Consider the following 13,933-nt stretch of genomic DNA (forward strand, 5'->3'; position numbering starts at 1 on the left):
AAAACTAGGCTAAAATTTAAACACCCTAATAAAAATATTAGTTTTCGATATTAATAATGACTTAAATATATATTATGTGTATAATTAATTAAATTTTACAAATCATTTTTAAGTTTTTTTATTTAACATTATATACATAAAATTCATCAACAATATTATACAAATATTAAAACTAACTAACAAGGTAATTCATGTCATCATCATTTAAAAAATTTACAACCATCTCACAAATATCATATCCTAAATTATTTTCAAATAAATTACAAATTATATCTAAGCTTTGCTCGATTAGTTTATTTTTTTTTACCGCGTATTCCAAGCGGCTCTTCAGTATTTGATGAAAATAAAAATATTCTTCTTCGTAGCTCTCAATTCTCATCAATAAATCCCTTACTTCTTGAACACGTGCAAACTTAACTAAACTTTTCATATCACAAGTCACCAATTGCAGCAAAGATATTTTACAATCATGAACAACTTTCTCCTGCTCCATCTTATTAACCATTTCTTCAATCGGTTTTTTTATTATCTGAAGAAACTCAGCATACTGACTTCTGTTGATATCCATATCATGCACTGGTTCCGTCATAACCAAATTTAAAATTTCTTGATCAACCGGCATACCGATTAAGTGGATCCTTAAGACGGCAGTAATCAAATCGTAGCCTATTTCTTTGAATCCCGACTTATAGTCTTGAACATATTCAAAGTCCTGCAGTATATCTGGGTGAATTAAATTGTCAAACATCTGGGCACTTTCTAACATTAGGCGGTTAATTTGCTTTAAATCAGTATCAGTAAAATAAAGCAAATAGCGAACAATATCCATAAATCCGTATTCAACTGCCAAAGACAATGGAGTAATTGGTAAATTGTTGTAAGTGAGTTGCATCGAAGCATTCATATCGATTCCCGCGTCCATTAGCATTTTGATGATCTCCAATTTCATTGCCACGCTATAAAACTCGGTTTTTGAATACAAACATCTCTGGCTTTCATAATTATAAAATATGGAATGCAAAGCATTGCGTCCTAAGTCGTCAAAGTCATTGATAGATTCTACTACTTTGCTCTGAGTTAACAATAGTTTAACTATTTCATGATTACTCGTTTCCGCGGCCAATATCAGAGCAGTTTTTCCCAGTGCAGTTTTTATCTGAACATTTGCGCCGTGGTTAACTAATAAATTAGTAATTTTAAATGATGTAAAGGATATTGCACAGAGTAACAAAGTGTAGTTGTCATAATATCTTTCACAGTGGTCAGGATTACCGTAGAATCGCGGGAAAAATTCATCTTTAAAAGTAACGTTGATGTTGTTGATGTGTGGCAGCAGTATTTGAGTTACTTTAAAGTGTCTTAACATCACTGCAATATGTATTGGATGAATGACATCTTGGTTTTTTGGATTTACTGTTGAATTGTCGTATTTGATGAGCAGACGTACACATTTATGAAAATTTAATTCGGTGGCAACGTGCAAGGGTGTATAGCCTTTAAGAATACCTTCTGTGCCCTCTAGAGAAAGAATCGCACCGTTTTGGATTAAATATTCCATAATCTGATATTTGTCATAAATTGCAGTGACATGCAAAGGAGTTATGCCGAATTTTCCTCTGACGTTGGTGTCCATGCCGTTTCTTATCAAAAGTTTCACCAATTTTAAGTCTCCCAATTTCGCTGCGTAGTGTAGAGGTGTATTCGCTGAACGATTACTTTGGTTTTTTATTTCGAATTTTCTTTTTAAAAGTAATTTTGCTACTTTTTGTTGTCTGTGTCGAAGAGCGAGCGTCACTAGTCTACTTGGAGAAAGCCCAGGGATGCTAGAGAGTTTTGACGATCTCAAAAGATTTTTTAATTTCTTTGTATCACCAGCATGAACTGCAGCAGTGAAATCACTTCGTTTATAAACCTTCGACATCATTAATTTTCTTATAATTTGTTTAAAACTTCACTGAACTTGTAGATATCAACACGTTTTAATTTTTATTGTCAATGTTTTTGATAAATGGTTATACCAATTTATGAAATCAAAGAAATTATTTCAGTGAATTAACTAAAATTTAAACAAATTTAATCACAGTTATATTAATTTGTACTACGCACTAGAATTGTTAAAATTTTACTAATTTTTACAGTATTGTTAATTTTAAACTCAATTTTTATATATAATAAATAACAATATCGATATTTATTAATGAAATTGCCGGATTCAAAAATCGTCTTAAGTTTTCAGCGCTCGTCACTGTAATTTGTTAACGAAAATTTGAAAATAAACTTATTGAGGCGGTTATATGGTAAATTCTGAGATGTGAACACTGCACAAGACGAGAGTCGAATAAGTTCTGATGACGTTCAAGTGTAACAACGTTTAAGGATATTTTGATCATTTAGGTATAAATTGTTGTCCAGTCTGCCCTTCTTTTTCCGTAATGACAACTGTATTGTTCCGGAATGGCCTGAGCATACTTGTATTCTTAAATCCTTTTATCCGAAAGATCATTACAAAATAATAACTTTAATGGATATCGGAAGATGAATATTGTCAATAACCAGAGTAGGTAAAGCGACTTAATAATGATAGGATAATTCTTTTTTGAGCAGGTATAAACACTCATTATAAGGGTCCATGCCGGCATCAACACTTCAGTATTTTTCAAAGTTTTATTTGTCACCTTCTTGTCTGTTATTTTTTCTTGATACGAAATGGCCGAAAATATTTATTTTTGGCTTAAATGTTCATAAATATTAAGGAATGTATTATAGTTTGATTGATGTTTTGCTCTTCTGAAAATATTAAAGTCTTTTCATTTAACCCTTTGCTACTTTAATCGCCAAAAATCGAGCATTTTAATAAGAGAATATGAAAACCGAAGAGGTAATTTTTTTTGTATAGATTTTACTATAGATTTATCTGTAACAGAGTTCCACTATTCTCAGTATTACTATATGTGAGTGCGATGGTCCTAGATTACCTTTTGAGCCAGGATAACATGATATTATAAGATGTACTTCGAAAAAGGTCTTATTGTTGATTGAGTCTAAGAACTTCGTAAAGAAAAGCCGGAAGGAAAGATAAATCATACGTTTTTTGTATTATTTATAAAAATACTATAAGAAAAAAAAAAAACTGTTTTAAATCGTCGAGTGTTCCACGTACGCAGATAATAGAAATTATATTTCAGCTTGATTGGGACCAATTCGTAGTGATACATAATCATATTTTTTAATAGTGGAAAATCACTCTGTGAAGCATAAATATACTGTAAAAAGAGCGGTGTTAAAAACAGACAAATAGATAAATATCTTAATGATTTCCAAACAGCTGCACGGAAAGAAAATTCTACTAAAATTTATGATGTAAACATCGTAATCGTGGACTAGACTTTCGTTGGCGTCAATTTTTAAATGTCTTATTTCAAAATTTACTATAGTCTTTGTTAAAATTACGATGTAGATTGTAATCTTTACTATTTAACATCGTAATTTTAACAAAGACTATAGTAAATTTTGAAATAAGACATTTATAAATTGATGCCAATGAAAGTCTAGACCACGATTCAATGTTAACATTGTAAATTTTGTTAGAATTTTCTTTCCGTGTATTTCCGTGTGTTATAAATTATCCCGAAGGATATTATATGCGTATAACATGAAAGTAGAAGATATAATTAATTATGACTATTGAAAAAGTAATTAAGTCTGATAAATTGTAACAAAGGGCCAGCTAAGAAAAAGAATCAAAATTATAAGTACTTAGGAGAAACCGGGGCACGACGGCCTCCTTGAGCCAGCAATTATCTTTTATGACTGTTAATCTATAGGTCAACCTATTTTGGCCCTTTCTTAAGCAATCTATTAAGATTTTACCAAAATTCAAAAAAAATAAAAAAAATTTCTTTCTGGGGCACAACTGCTCTCCGAAAAAAAACTTGAAAAAAATTTTTATTTTTTTTTTTATTGAAAAAAAAAAAGATTTTAAACACAAATATACTATTTTCCTAACTTTATAATCCCAAGGACTTCAAATTTATTAAAAAAATTTTATTTAGCTGATATAACCAGTTTTAATGAAATTTTCAAAATGAAAAAAAGAAATATTTGTCCCAAATAAATCAATTTGTTTGTGGCTTTTTTTCAAACATTTATTAATGACAAATAAATATGACAGTTGATTAAAATAATTTTATAATTTGACAGAAATATATAATTTGTTTGCGTGGTAAGTAATTGGTATATTTGTGGTAAAGATATTAAATTTGTGACAAATAACCTAAAATTTGGCGATACTGTACATATATTTGTAGCCATTATTTATTTGTAGCAATTGATTTATTTCTTTACCACAAATAAATCACTTATTTCACGCAATTAAACTACTCAAATACATTATATCTTTCTCATAATTACATATTTATTTGGACATATCCCAATGTACGATATCTTTGGCTCAAATAAATCTTAGTTGTCTCAAATAATTTTTTTTTTCAATGTAGATTTAAAACACGAAATTGATTAGAATAATTTAGAAAAAAGTTATACTAAAATTGCATCGGTTGCAGAAGAAAATAATTGTGATCGGGATGCACTGTTTGATGAAAAAATGAAATTAAATAATATAATAAGTCATGAAAAATCTGAAAGCGCTGACGAATGGACTGCATTAGAAACAGAAAAGAAGTGGTAAAAAGTTTCTAAAATTACTCAAAAGACTAATGTATCAATAAGCAATATCTTAAACGTTGGTGAATTCGTTGTTTGCATTTCTGGGAGCTCTGTTAGCATCGAGAGAAAATTTTCGGTAATGAAAAATCCCTGGGGTCCAGAAAAAGGACGGTTGAAAGTATCAGTATTAGAGGAATTACTCAAAATTAAAATAAATAATACTGATGATTGTGTAACATTTTTTGATAAAATAAAAAATAATAAATCTCTACTTCAAGCGGTTGCGTCATCTAATAAATATAAAAATAATACGAAATATAAATAAATAAAAAGAATAGGTAAATAAGAAAAAAAAAATGAAAAATTAAAATGTTTTATCGATGTTTTGATTGCGAATTAGTTATTAATAAATAAAATTTTAAATAAAATTTTTTCCTTATTCCTTTTATACCCGGCCGAACTTGAAAAATTTTGTTTATGGCAAGCCTACCGTAGCGGCCGCCAGGAGCCGCGCATCCCGGTCTCCCCTATGTAGGTAAAGAGGAAAATCCGTAAATCAAATCTTATTTCTGAATCAATTTAAAAATTCTTTTATCTTGAAACCTTTTTGAGATTTATTCAAGTATAACTTAGGAACGGTTATCAGATAATTTTGTCCGAGTTTTTCTCCGAAATAAAAGGCCTAAACACAAAATAAAGGCACAGTTGCGATGCTTTACTCTATGAACTAGCAAAGTGCGCTTCAATTTTTTGATAACTTCCATTTGTTTACGAGAAGCGAGAAGCGGGAAGTTTGGGGTTAGCCGACAGAGTCAACTGTTTTCCAGAATTTTTTTTTGTTCTTTGAAGTAAAGATTTAAAAAGAATTTTTTCTTTTATCAATCAATGAAATAAGTTTTACTTTGATGCAAAAATTTTGTGTATTAAATAAATTGATTTTTTCATCATTTGAGATTCGAAATAAATCAAATAATACAAGTTATTGCCTTGAAAATTGGAAAAAAAAAAAAACATTTCTCTATTTTTTCTCGAACGAACATTGAGACCTACAATTGACCTGAATTTTGTAAATATAAACTTGCTATCTCTTTGGTCATTATACTATTCTAATGAGGTTTTTAATCTATTTGAGTATTCAGTGATCTTACATAAATGATTATTTGTATCACTAATTTTTTCTAAGCCCACTTAAGTAAAATATTTCGACAAAAATTTTCGAATGACAAGAAATTAATGATATAATATTGTCATTTTTCTTATATTATAAATAATTATAAAAAAAAAAGTGATGCAATTTAAACCAGGAACGCATAATAAGATAAAATGCATTTTGGAGTGTCTGTTACAGAATTTATATTTTCAGACAGGGGCCTACAAATTTGTTCTTTTGGGATATGCAAATCCTATCGGTAATCTTAATAATTATTACCATTTATGACTTATGACCATAGAAAACATCAACTAATTAAAATAATAATAATAATTAATTAACCTAAGACCAATTAATGATCATAATAAATTTAACAGACACAACACTATTCACTCTATAATGCACTCTAGTAGCATTGAGGTTTTAAAAAGACACCATACATAATTAAACTCAAAGATTTTGATAATTTTGATATTGTTGCTCATGATTTGAATATAATTGACAAACACACTGCAAATAGTACTGTTAAATAATAAAATAACTCAAAAGTGTGCATAGTGTAGTAGATGAGTTAGTTTAGTAAATTAGTAAATAGTAGTGGTTAATTGTTATTTTCAGGACAAGAACACCAATCAGTTGCAGTAAAGTAGCGTGCGCCAAATCCATTAATAATACTACCAGAAACCCCGAAAAGCAAATCTCCTGCACCAGTTGCACCCAAAGATTGTAATTTTGCAAATAATGATCCAGCGGCTATGGTTGGTGTTTGCCATCCTGCTGCAACTGAGCCAGCCGTTACTCCAGCAGATCCAAAACCAACGAACGGCAATACTGTAGAACCAATTAAACCACCAACAGTAACATCAGTTGAAATATATAAACATGTACGTATGCGGGATGTTCGTAAATTATTTTCATTGACCAGTGGTTTATTACAAGTATCGCACAACTGATAATAAATCATGTTGTAAAAATTAAAAATACTTTGCGTTTGACTACGAGTTCTGATCAACAACTGGCTTATCATTCATTGGGTAGATAGTATATATAAGCAACGTTGAGTCTTTGTGAGGAATAATATGAGTGACTATAGTATACTATGATACAATAAGGTGTTCCGTTTGAAACAAACATTTTTTTTTCTTCACTTCCCATCAGAAATCTTGTTCTATACGTTAAAATAAAAATTTTGTCCAATTTTGAGCTCTTAATATTAATATTAACCACTGGAACAACGTCGTCGAAGTTTTTCCATGCTAAAAGCACGTAAATTTAGTTTTTTTCCTTTTCAATGAATAACTCTATAGAGTTGAACTCAGAGCTAAGCAGATACTGGCTTTTTTTTATAGAGCATACAATTCTCTTCATGGAAAAACTTCGACGACGTTGTTCCAGTGGTTAATATTAATATTAAGAGCTCAAAATTAGACAAAATTTTTATTTTAACGTATAGAACAAGATTTCTGATGGGGAGTGAAGAAAAAAAAATGTTCGTTTCAAACGGAGCACCCTAATGATACCAAATGGCAGCTAGTTATTATCTATGTATTACTTATTATTAGGTTATTATTATTTATCATATACTTCAGTCAAGTCCCGAGTAATTGGGTGCTACTTTTTTTTTTCTTTTTTTTAGTCAGCAATTTTCACGAGATTTTTTTTTTTTAATTACAACGAAACGGCATTAAAATTTTAATTATAAAAAAAATTAACGTTAAAGAAGTAAACATATGAAGAAACGTTTTTCATGTTTGCATTATGATATTTTTAAAAGCCTTTTATAATTTGTCATCTACACTGAAAAAAAAACTATATTCAAGTATCTGCGTGTTTGTATTCTCTCGAGTAAATATTTGTTTAATCTTAGTAAAAATTTACTCGAACCAAGAATAATTTTTTAAAATAAGTATACAAATTCTTAATTCAAGAAAATATTACTCGGTTGGAGTATATTTTTACTATCATATATGATTAGACATTAGAATATGTTTTAGATCAGATCCAAAGACCAGGCATTAATGCTCCAAACTGTACAGTATATATAAAAAATTTCAGTTCAACTTTTTAGCTCTTTTATACGTAAAATAACATATAAATTTAATGTAAAATATCAGCTTTAATTTTACATCGAGTTTATATGTAATTTTACGTATAAAAGAGCTAAAAAGTTGAACTAAAATTTTTTATATATACTATAGGTCATCGAGATGTCAAAAGTTTCACATTAATTTCGAGTTAAAATGTTGATCATCTAGAGTCCGCATCGAAGTCAATTTTTTATTCCACGTAAACGTGAAATATCTGATTCAATTTGACTGTTAGTTAAGTTCAACTGGCTATTTGGGTTAGAAGTGGAATGTCCTATAGATAATGTTTTTTTGTTTTATTTAAAAAAAAAAAGAACGATCGATAATCGATAAAATTTTCCAAGGACATGTCAATTAAAAAATCCTTTCGATCACTTATTTTACCACTATTTGTAATTTACTTTTTGTCGTCACTTGTCAAGTCTTTTAAGTAGATATTTTTTTGGTGACATGAATTTCTTATCATTTTATTAACATGCTGGTGCCTTATCTATGTGTCAAAAAATAGCCTAAAAATGATATCTGGAGACAAGATTTTTGCCTTAGTTTCAAACTGAATGGTTCATATGTTTGATATTCAGACGAAAATATTGATCTTATAAAAAAAGTTTTAAAACAAAAGTTGTAGGAAATTTAATTTTATAAAAAAAATGTTTCTTATGTTCTTTTTATACGACCTATATTTTTACCGCAATTCTAAAATTAAGATTCATAATGACATGTTGGTGCCTTATTGATATGTCAAAAAACAGTCCAAGAATTGATATCCTATAGATGTCACACAGGCAAGTGTGCTACTTGGGTTATTAATTGAAATTTGAAAAAAATATAGTTTTAGAGTACAGAAGTTTATGGTGTGAATTTCGTGTCAAAATATTCAGTATTTTTTGCGTGATGAACATTCGAAGAGAAATAGATATAGATGAATAAATAAATCACCTCTTGTAATCGTGCTTGGATGGCTTCGTCGCTATTAGATTCAGCTTGTAGCTCTAATTTCTGACATTCATTTTGTAATTCTTTGCATTTAATATCAGCATTAAGTACAACTTGAACAGCTGGTGTGTCATCAGCGACAACTTCTTGTTCACAATAGAGTACATCGATATTTGGTGGTATATTGAATGCTCTATTTGCTATATGACGTAGTAGTGTTGTCTTTCCATGTCTAGATATTTAAAATAAAAATATATTTATAGAAATAGTTGGAAAACATGATGTCTCTGAAGATCAGAACGTTTTTCACATAACGAAAATGAAAATAATTTATGTAATTTGAGTCTTACGGTTACTTAAGGGGTAGTTAGGACCGGCCTGCAATTTTCGGCTGACGTGCGAAACATTTCAGAAATCTATACCGAGTAGATTTTTTACTTTTCATTTCTTTCCGCGAAAAACGTTCCGATCTTCAGGTAAATAAAAAAATTATAGAGCTAGTGAATTTAATAAATACCCATTAGGACCGACGAGACCATAACGTCTACCCTGAGCTATCAATAGAGTAGCATCAGTGAACAATTGTTTTCCTTTAGCAGCAATACTGAAGTTTTCGACTTTTATGTCAACAGCATGCTCTTATAATTGCGCGCCACGGTTTTGTGTTTCACTTTGAGATACGGTGAAATTTGAATCTAGTTCACTGTGACCCTGACCACCGATTTTGGTCATCATCTCCAAATTTTTCTCATATTCCTGCTGTTTTTTTAATTTTTTCTTTTCTTTGTGAGATAATTTTTTACCTGGATCCTCGACTGACATGTCGGAAATTTTATCCGTTACTTCTTCCATATCTTTTTTCGATTTTGATGACATATTGGAGGATGTATACTAGCACTGGAATTGTAAAAGGTGATGATGGAGACACACCTGGTGCTATTTAATTACTTTCACTAATCACTGGTGAAGTGCCAAGCGTAACTGATGGAGATAGTGATTGAGAACGTGTTTTTTTAGGGTTATGCAGCGTGTTAGGGTAAGTAAAAGAATGTTAAGCAAAAGGGAATGTCAGAATAAGTATAGAGCGGCATCTGACTTTTTAAGTTATAAAGAACTGAAACTACGGATGCTACAGTAGAAATTTTCCATTTTGAATATTCAGTGACTAGCTTCTGATAGCCAGAGTTTCTAATCAGTTTGCGACCAACTTGACGACAAGTTGTTGACAACTTTCAGCTTTTGTAACTGTTGACTACAAGTTGGCATCAACTTTCCCCGATAGTTGTCGACAATCTACTGCTACAACTTGTTGACAACTTTTGCCACCATTTTTCTCAGAAAGTTGACATCTACTTATGGAAGTACAAACTTTTGCTGCCAACTATGGCTATCAGATAACTTTCTAGATAATCAACATTTAACTCAAAAATTGATATTAAACAAATGACACATAAACTTAATGTAAAATAGCAGCTTTAATTTTACGTCAAATTGATATGTTATTTTAGGTATATGAGAGCTAAAAAGTTGAATTGCAATTTTTTATATATATTGTATATCATCAAGATGTCAAAAGTTTCATTTCAATTTCCGAGCTGAAACTCTGATTTCCTAGGCTACTAGAGCAACTTGTCACCAAGTTGACCGCAAAAATTGGCATTTTCATAAGTTGGCAACTGATCGCCAACTTTCTGACTCAAAAAGTTGATGGCAAAAGTTGGCATTTGATCGCAACTTTGTGACCAGAAAATCTCGCTATCAGGGAGACCTTAGCAAATAGACAAAGTTTCAGCTCAAAAATTTAAATTAAACTTTTCGTGTTAGCATATTATAAATTATAGATAAAAATGAAGATTAAAATTTTTTAACTCATCGAGATGTTACCCGGGTCGAAAAATTTGATCTGATTTTAGTCTAACTCGATGGTATTTGGATTATTTGGTCTGTTATTGAATTTATTTGAAAATTTTAATTGGTTTTTGATCTATCCGGACCGAAAAATTTAATTTGATCTAGTCTATAGTCATCCCGATGGAAGCTTGGGATTTTTTCCCACCACGGTTTCTTTCCCCACACTTCAAATGTTGGGTTTGGTGGCTTTTCCATATGCGCACATTCTATTATGATGGTGGTGGGGGAAAGAATTGTTAGGAAAAAAATCCCAAGCTTTCATCAGGACGACTATAATTAAACTCTATTTAGACTAGTTAATCTGTTATTGACCATTTATAAAAATTTTAAGCTGCTTTTGATCTGTTGTTTTAAAAAAAAATTGCGTTACGAATAGATAAAACTAGATTAATTCTTGAACTTGAAAAAATTTTAGTTCTGAAAATTTGCAAGGACAAAACTAGATTGAATCATGGACTTGTAACTTTTTTATTTATGGGCAATATTTATAAAAAATATATTAAGTGACAGAATTGATTATTTTTTGTTTACTATTTAATTAGTGTCTTTTGTTTTAAAATTTCGGCAGTTAATGAAAGTATGGCAGCTTTATTTTTTAGTTATCTTGAGTGAATAATTCTAGTATTGAATAAAAGAAATAAAATAACTCTTTAAATGTCAAGAAATTTTTTTTATTTACTGGATAAAATCAAAAATATTTTGGCATTAGAAACCATCAAAATTTTTGTGACATCTTATTACAGAAGCGTATGTTTCAGGTACCAACTTTTTAAATTTGTTATAATTTCGATTCAAACTTTTTTACAAAAAAATATATTCGTTTTCAGTATCACCTTAGCGTAATTGTCCATCATCATCGATAATTGAAAAAAATTTAATTTTATGGTAAATTTATTGTTATGGTTAAAATTACAGAAAGTTATATAACTACAATTTATAATAATTGGGTTTTTCTGATAATAAAGTAAAAAAATAATTAATCAAAACTAGGCTAAAATTTAAACACCCTAATAAAAATATTAGTTTTCGATATTAATAATGACTTAAATATATATTATGTGTATAATTAATTAAATTTTACAAATCATTTTTAAGTTTTTTTATTTAACATTATATACATAAAATTCATCAACAATATTATACAAATATTAAAACTAACTAACAAGGTAATTCATGTCATCATCATTTAAAAAATTTACAACCATCTCACAAATATCATATCCTAAATTATTTTCAAATAAATTACAAATTATATCTAAGCTTTGCTCGATTAGTTTATTTTTTTTTACCGCGTATTCCAAGCGGCTCTTCAGTATTTGATGAAAATAAAAATATTCTTCTTCGTAGCTCTCAATTCTCATCAATAAATCCCTTACTTCTTGAACACGTGCAAACTTAACTAAACTTTTCATATCACAAGTCACCAATTGCAGCAAAGATATTTTACAATCATGAACAACTTTCTCCTGCTCCATCTTATTAACCATTTCTTCAATCGGTTTTTTTATTATCTGAAGAAACTCAGCATACTGACTTCTGTTGATATCCATATCATGCACTGGTTCCGTCATAACCAAATTTAAAATTTCTTGATCAACCGGCATACCGATTAAGTGGATCCTTAAGACGGCAGTAATCAAATCGTAGCCTATTTCTTTGAATCCCGACTTATAGTCTTGAACATATTCAAAGTCCTGCAGTATATCTGGGTGAATTAAATTGTCAAACATCTGGGCACTTTCTAACATTAGGCGGTTAATTTGCTTTAAATCAGTATCAGTAAAATAAAGCAAATAGCGAACAATATCCATAAATCCGTATTCAACTGCCAAAGACAATGGAGTAATTGGTAAATTGTTGTAAGTGAGTTGCATCGAAGCATTCATATCGATTCCCGCGTCCATTAGCATTTTGATGATCTCCAATTTCATTGCCACGCTATAAAACTCGGTTTTTGAATACAAACATCTCTGGCTTTCATAATTATAAAATATGGAATGCAAAGCATTGCGTCCTAAGTCGTCAAAGTCATTGATAGATTCTACTACTTTGCTCTGAGTTAACAATAGTTTAACTATTTCATGATTACTCGTTTCCGCGGCCAATATCAGAGCAGTTTTTCCCAGTGCAGTTTTTATCTGAACATTTGCGCCGTGGTTAACTAATAAATTAGTAATTTTAAATGATGTAAAGGATATTGCACAGAGTAACAAAGTGTAGTTGTCATAATATCTTTCACAGTGGTCAGGATTACCGTAGAATCGCGGGAAAAATTCATCTTTAAAAGTAACGTTGATGTTGTTGATGTGTGGCAGCAGTATTTGAGTTACTTTAAAGTGTCTTAACATCACTGCAATATGTATTGGATGAATGACATCTTGGTTTTTTGGATTTACTGTTGAATTGTCGTATTTGATGAGCAGACGTACACATTTATGAAAATTTAATTCGGTGGCAACGTGCAAGGGTGTATAGCCTTTAAGAATACCTTCTGTGCCCTCTAGAGAAAGAATCGCACCGTTTTGGATTAAATATTCCATAATCTGATATTTGTCATAAATTGCAGTGACATGCAAAGGAGTTATGCCGAATTTTCCTCTGACGTTGGTGTCCATGCCGTTTCTTATCAAAAGTTTCACCAATTTTAAGTCTCCCAATTTCGCTGCGTAGTGTAGAGGTGTATTCGCTGAACGATTACTTTGGTTTTTTATTTCGAATTTTCTTTTTAAAAGTAATTTTGCTACTTTTTGTTGTCTGTGTCGAAGAGCGAGCGTCACTAGTCTACTTGGAGAAAGCCCAGGGATGCTAGAGAGTTTTGACGATCTCAAAAGATTTTTTAATTTCTTTGTATCACCAGCATGAACTGCAGCAGTGAAATCACTTCGTTTATAAACCTTCGACATCATTAATTTTCTTATAATTTGTTTAAAACTTCACTGAACTTGTAGATATCACCACGTTTTAATTTTTATTGTCAATGTTTTTGATAAATGGTTATACCAATTTATGAAATCAAAGAAATTATTTCAGTGAATTAACTAAAATTTAAACAAATTTAATCACAGTTATATTAATTTGTACTACGCACTAGAATTGTTAAAATTTTACTAATTTTTACAGTATTGTTAATTTTAAACTCAATTTTTATATATAATAAATAACAATATCGATATTTATTAATGAA

General features: G+C 29.9%; 2 protein-coding genes across 2 annotated transcripts; both read right to left on the reverse strand.

Annotated features, from left to right (window-relative positions):
* Positions 1 to 102: 102 nt before the first annotated feature.
* On the reverse strand, positions 103 to 9,959 carry LOC128667269 (ankyrin-3-like). Its single transcript, XM_053740956.1, has 3 exons — positions 9,356 to 9,959; positions 8,842 to 9,070; positions 103 to 6,646 (listed from the first exon to the last, which is right to left on the reverse strand). Exon 3 carries the CDS (start codon positions 1,922 to 1,924, stop codon positions 173 to 175), a length of 1,752 nt encoding a protein of 583 aa, XP_053596931.1. The 5' UTR covers positions 1,925 to 6,646; positions 8,842 to 9,070; positions 9,356 to 9,959; the 3' UTR covers positions 103 to 172.
* LOC106693118 (uncharacterized) lies at positions 6,417 to 9,714 on the reverse strand. Its single transcript, XM_053740472.1, has 4 exons — positions 9,642 to 9,714; positions 9,356 to 9,476; positions 8,842 to 9,070; positions 6,417 to 6,764 (listed from the first exon to the last, which is right to left on the reverse strand). Exons 1-4 carry the CDS (start codon positions 9,712 to 9,714, stop codon positions 6,417 to 6,419), a joined length of 771 nt encoding a protein of 256 aa, XP_053596447.1.
* Positions 9,960 to 13,933: the final 3,974 nt, after the last annotated feature.

Source organism: Microplitis demolitor, chromosome 7, assembly GCF_026212275.2.
Source record: "Microplitis demolitor isolate Queensland-Clemson2020A chromosome 7, iyMicDemo2.1a, whole genome shotgun sequence".
NCBI lineage: Eukaryota > Metazoa > Arthropoda > Insecta > Hymenoptera > Braconidae > Microplitis > Microplitis demolitor.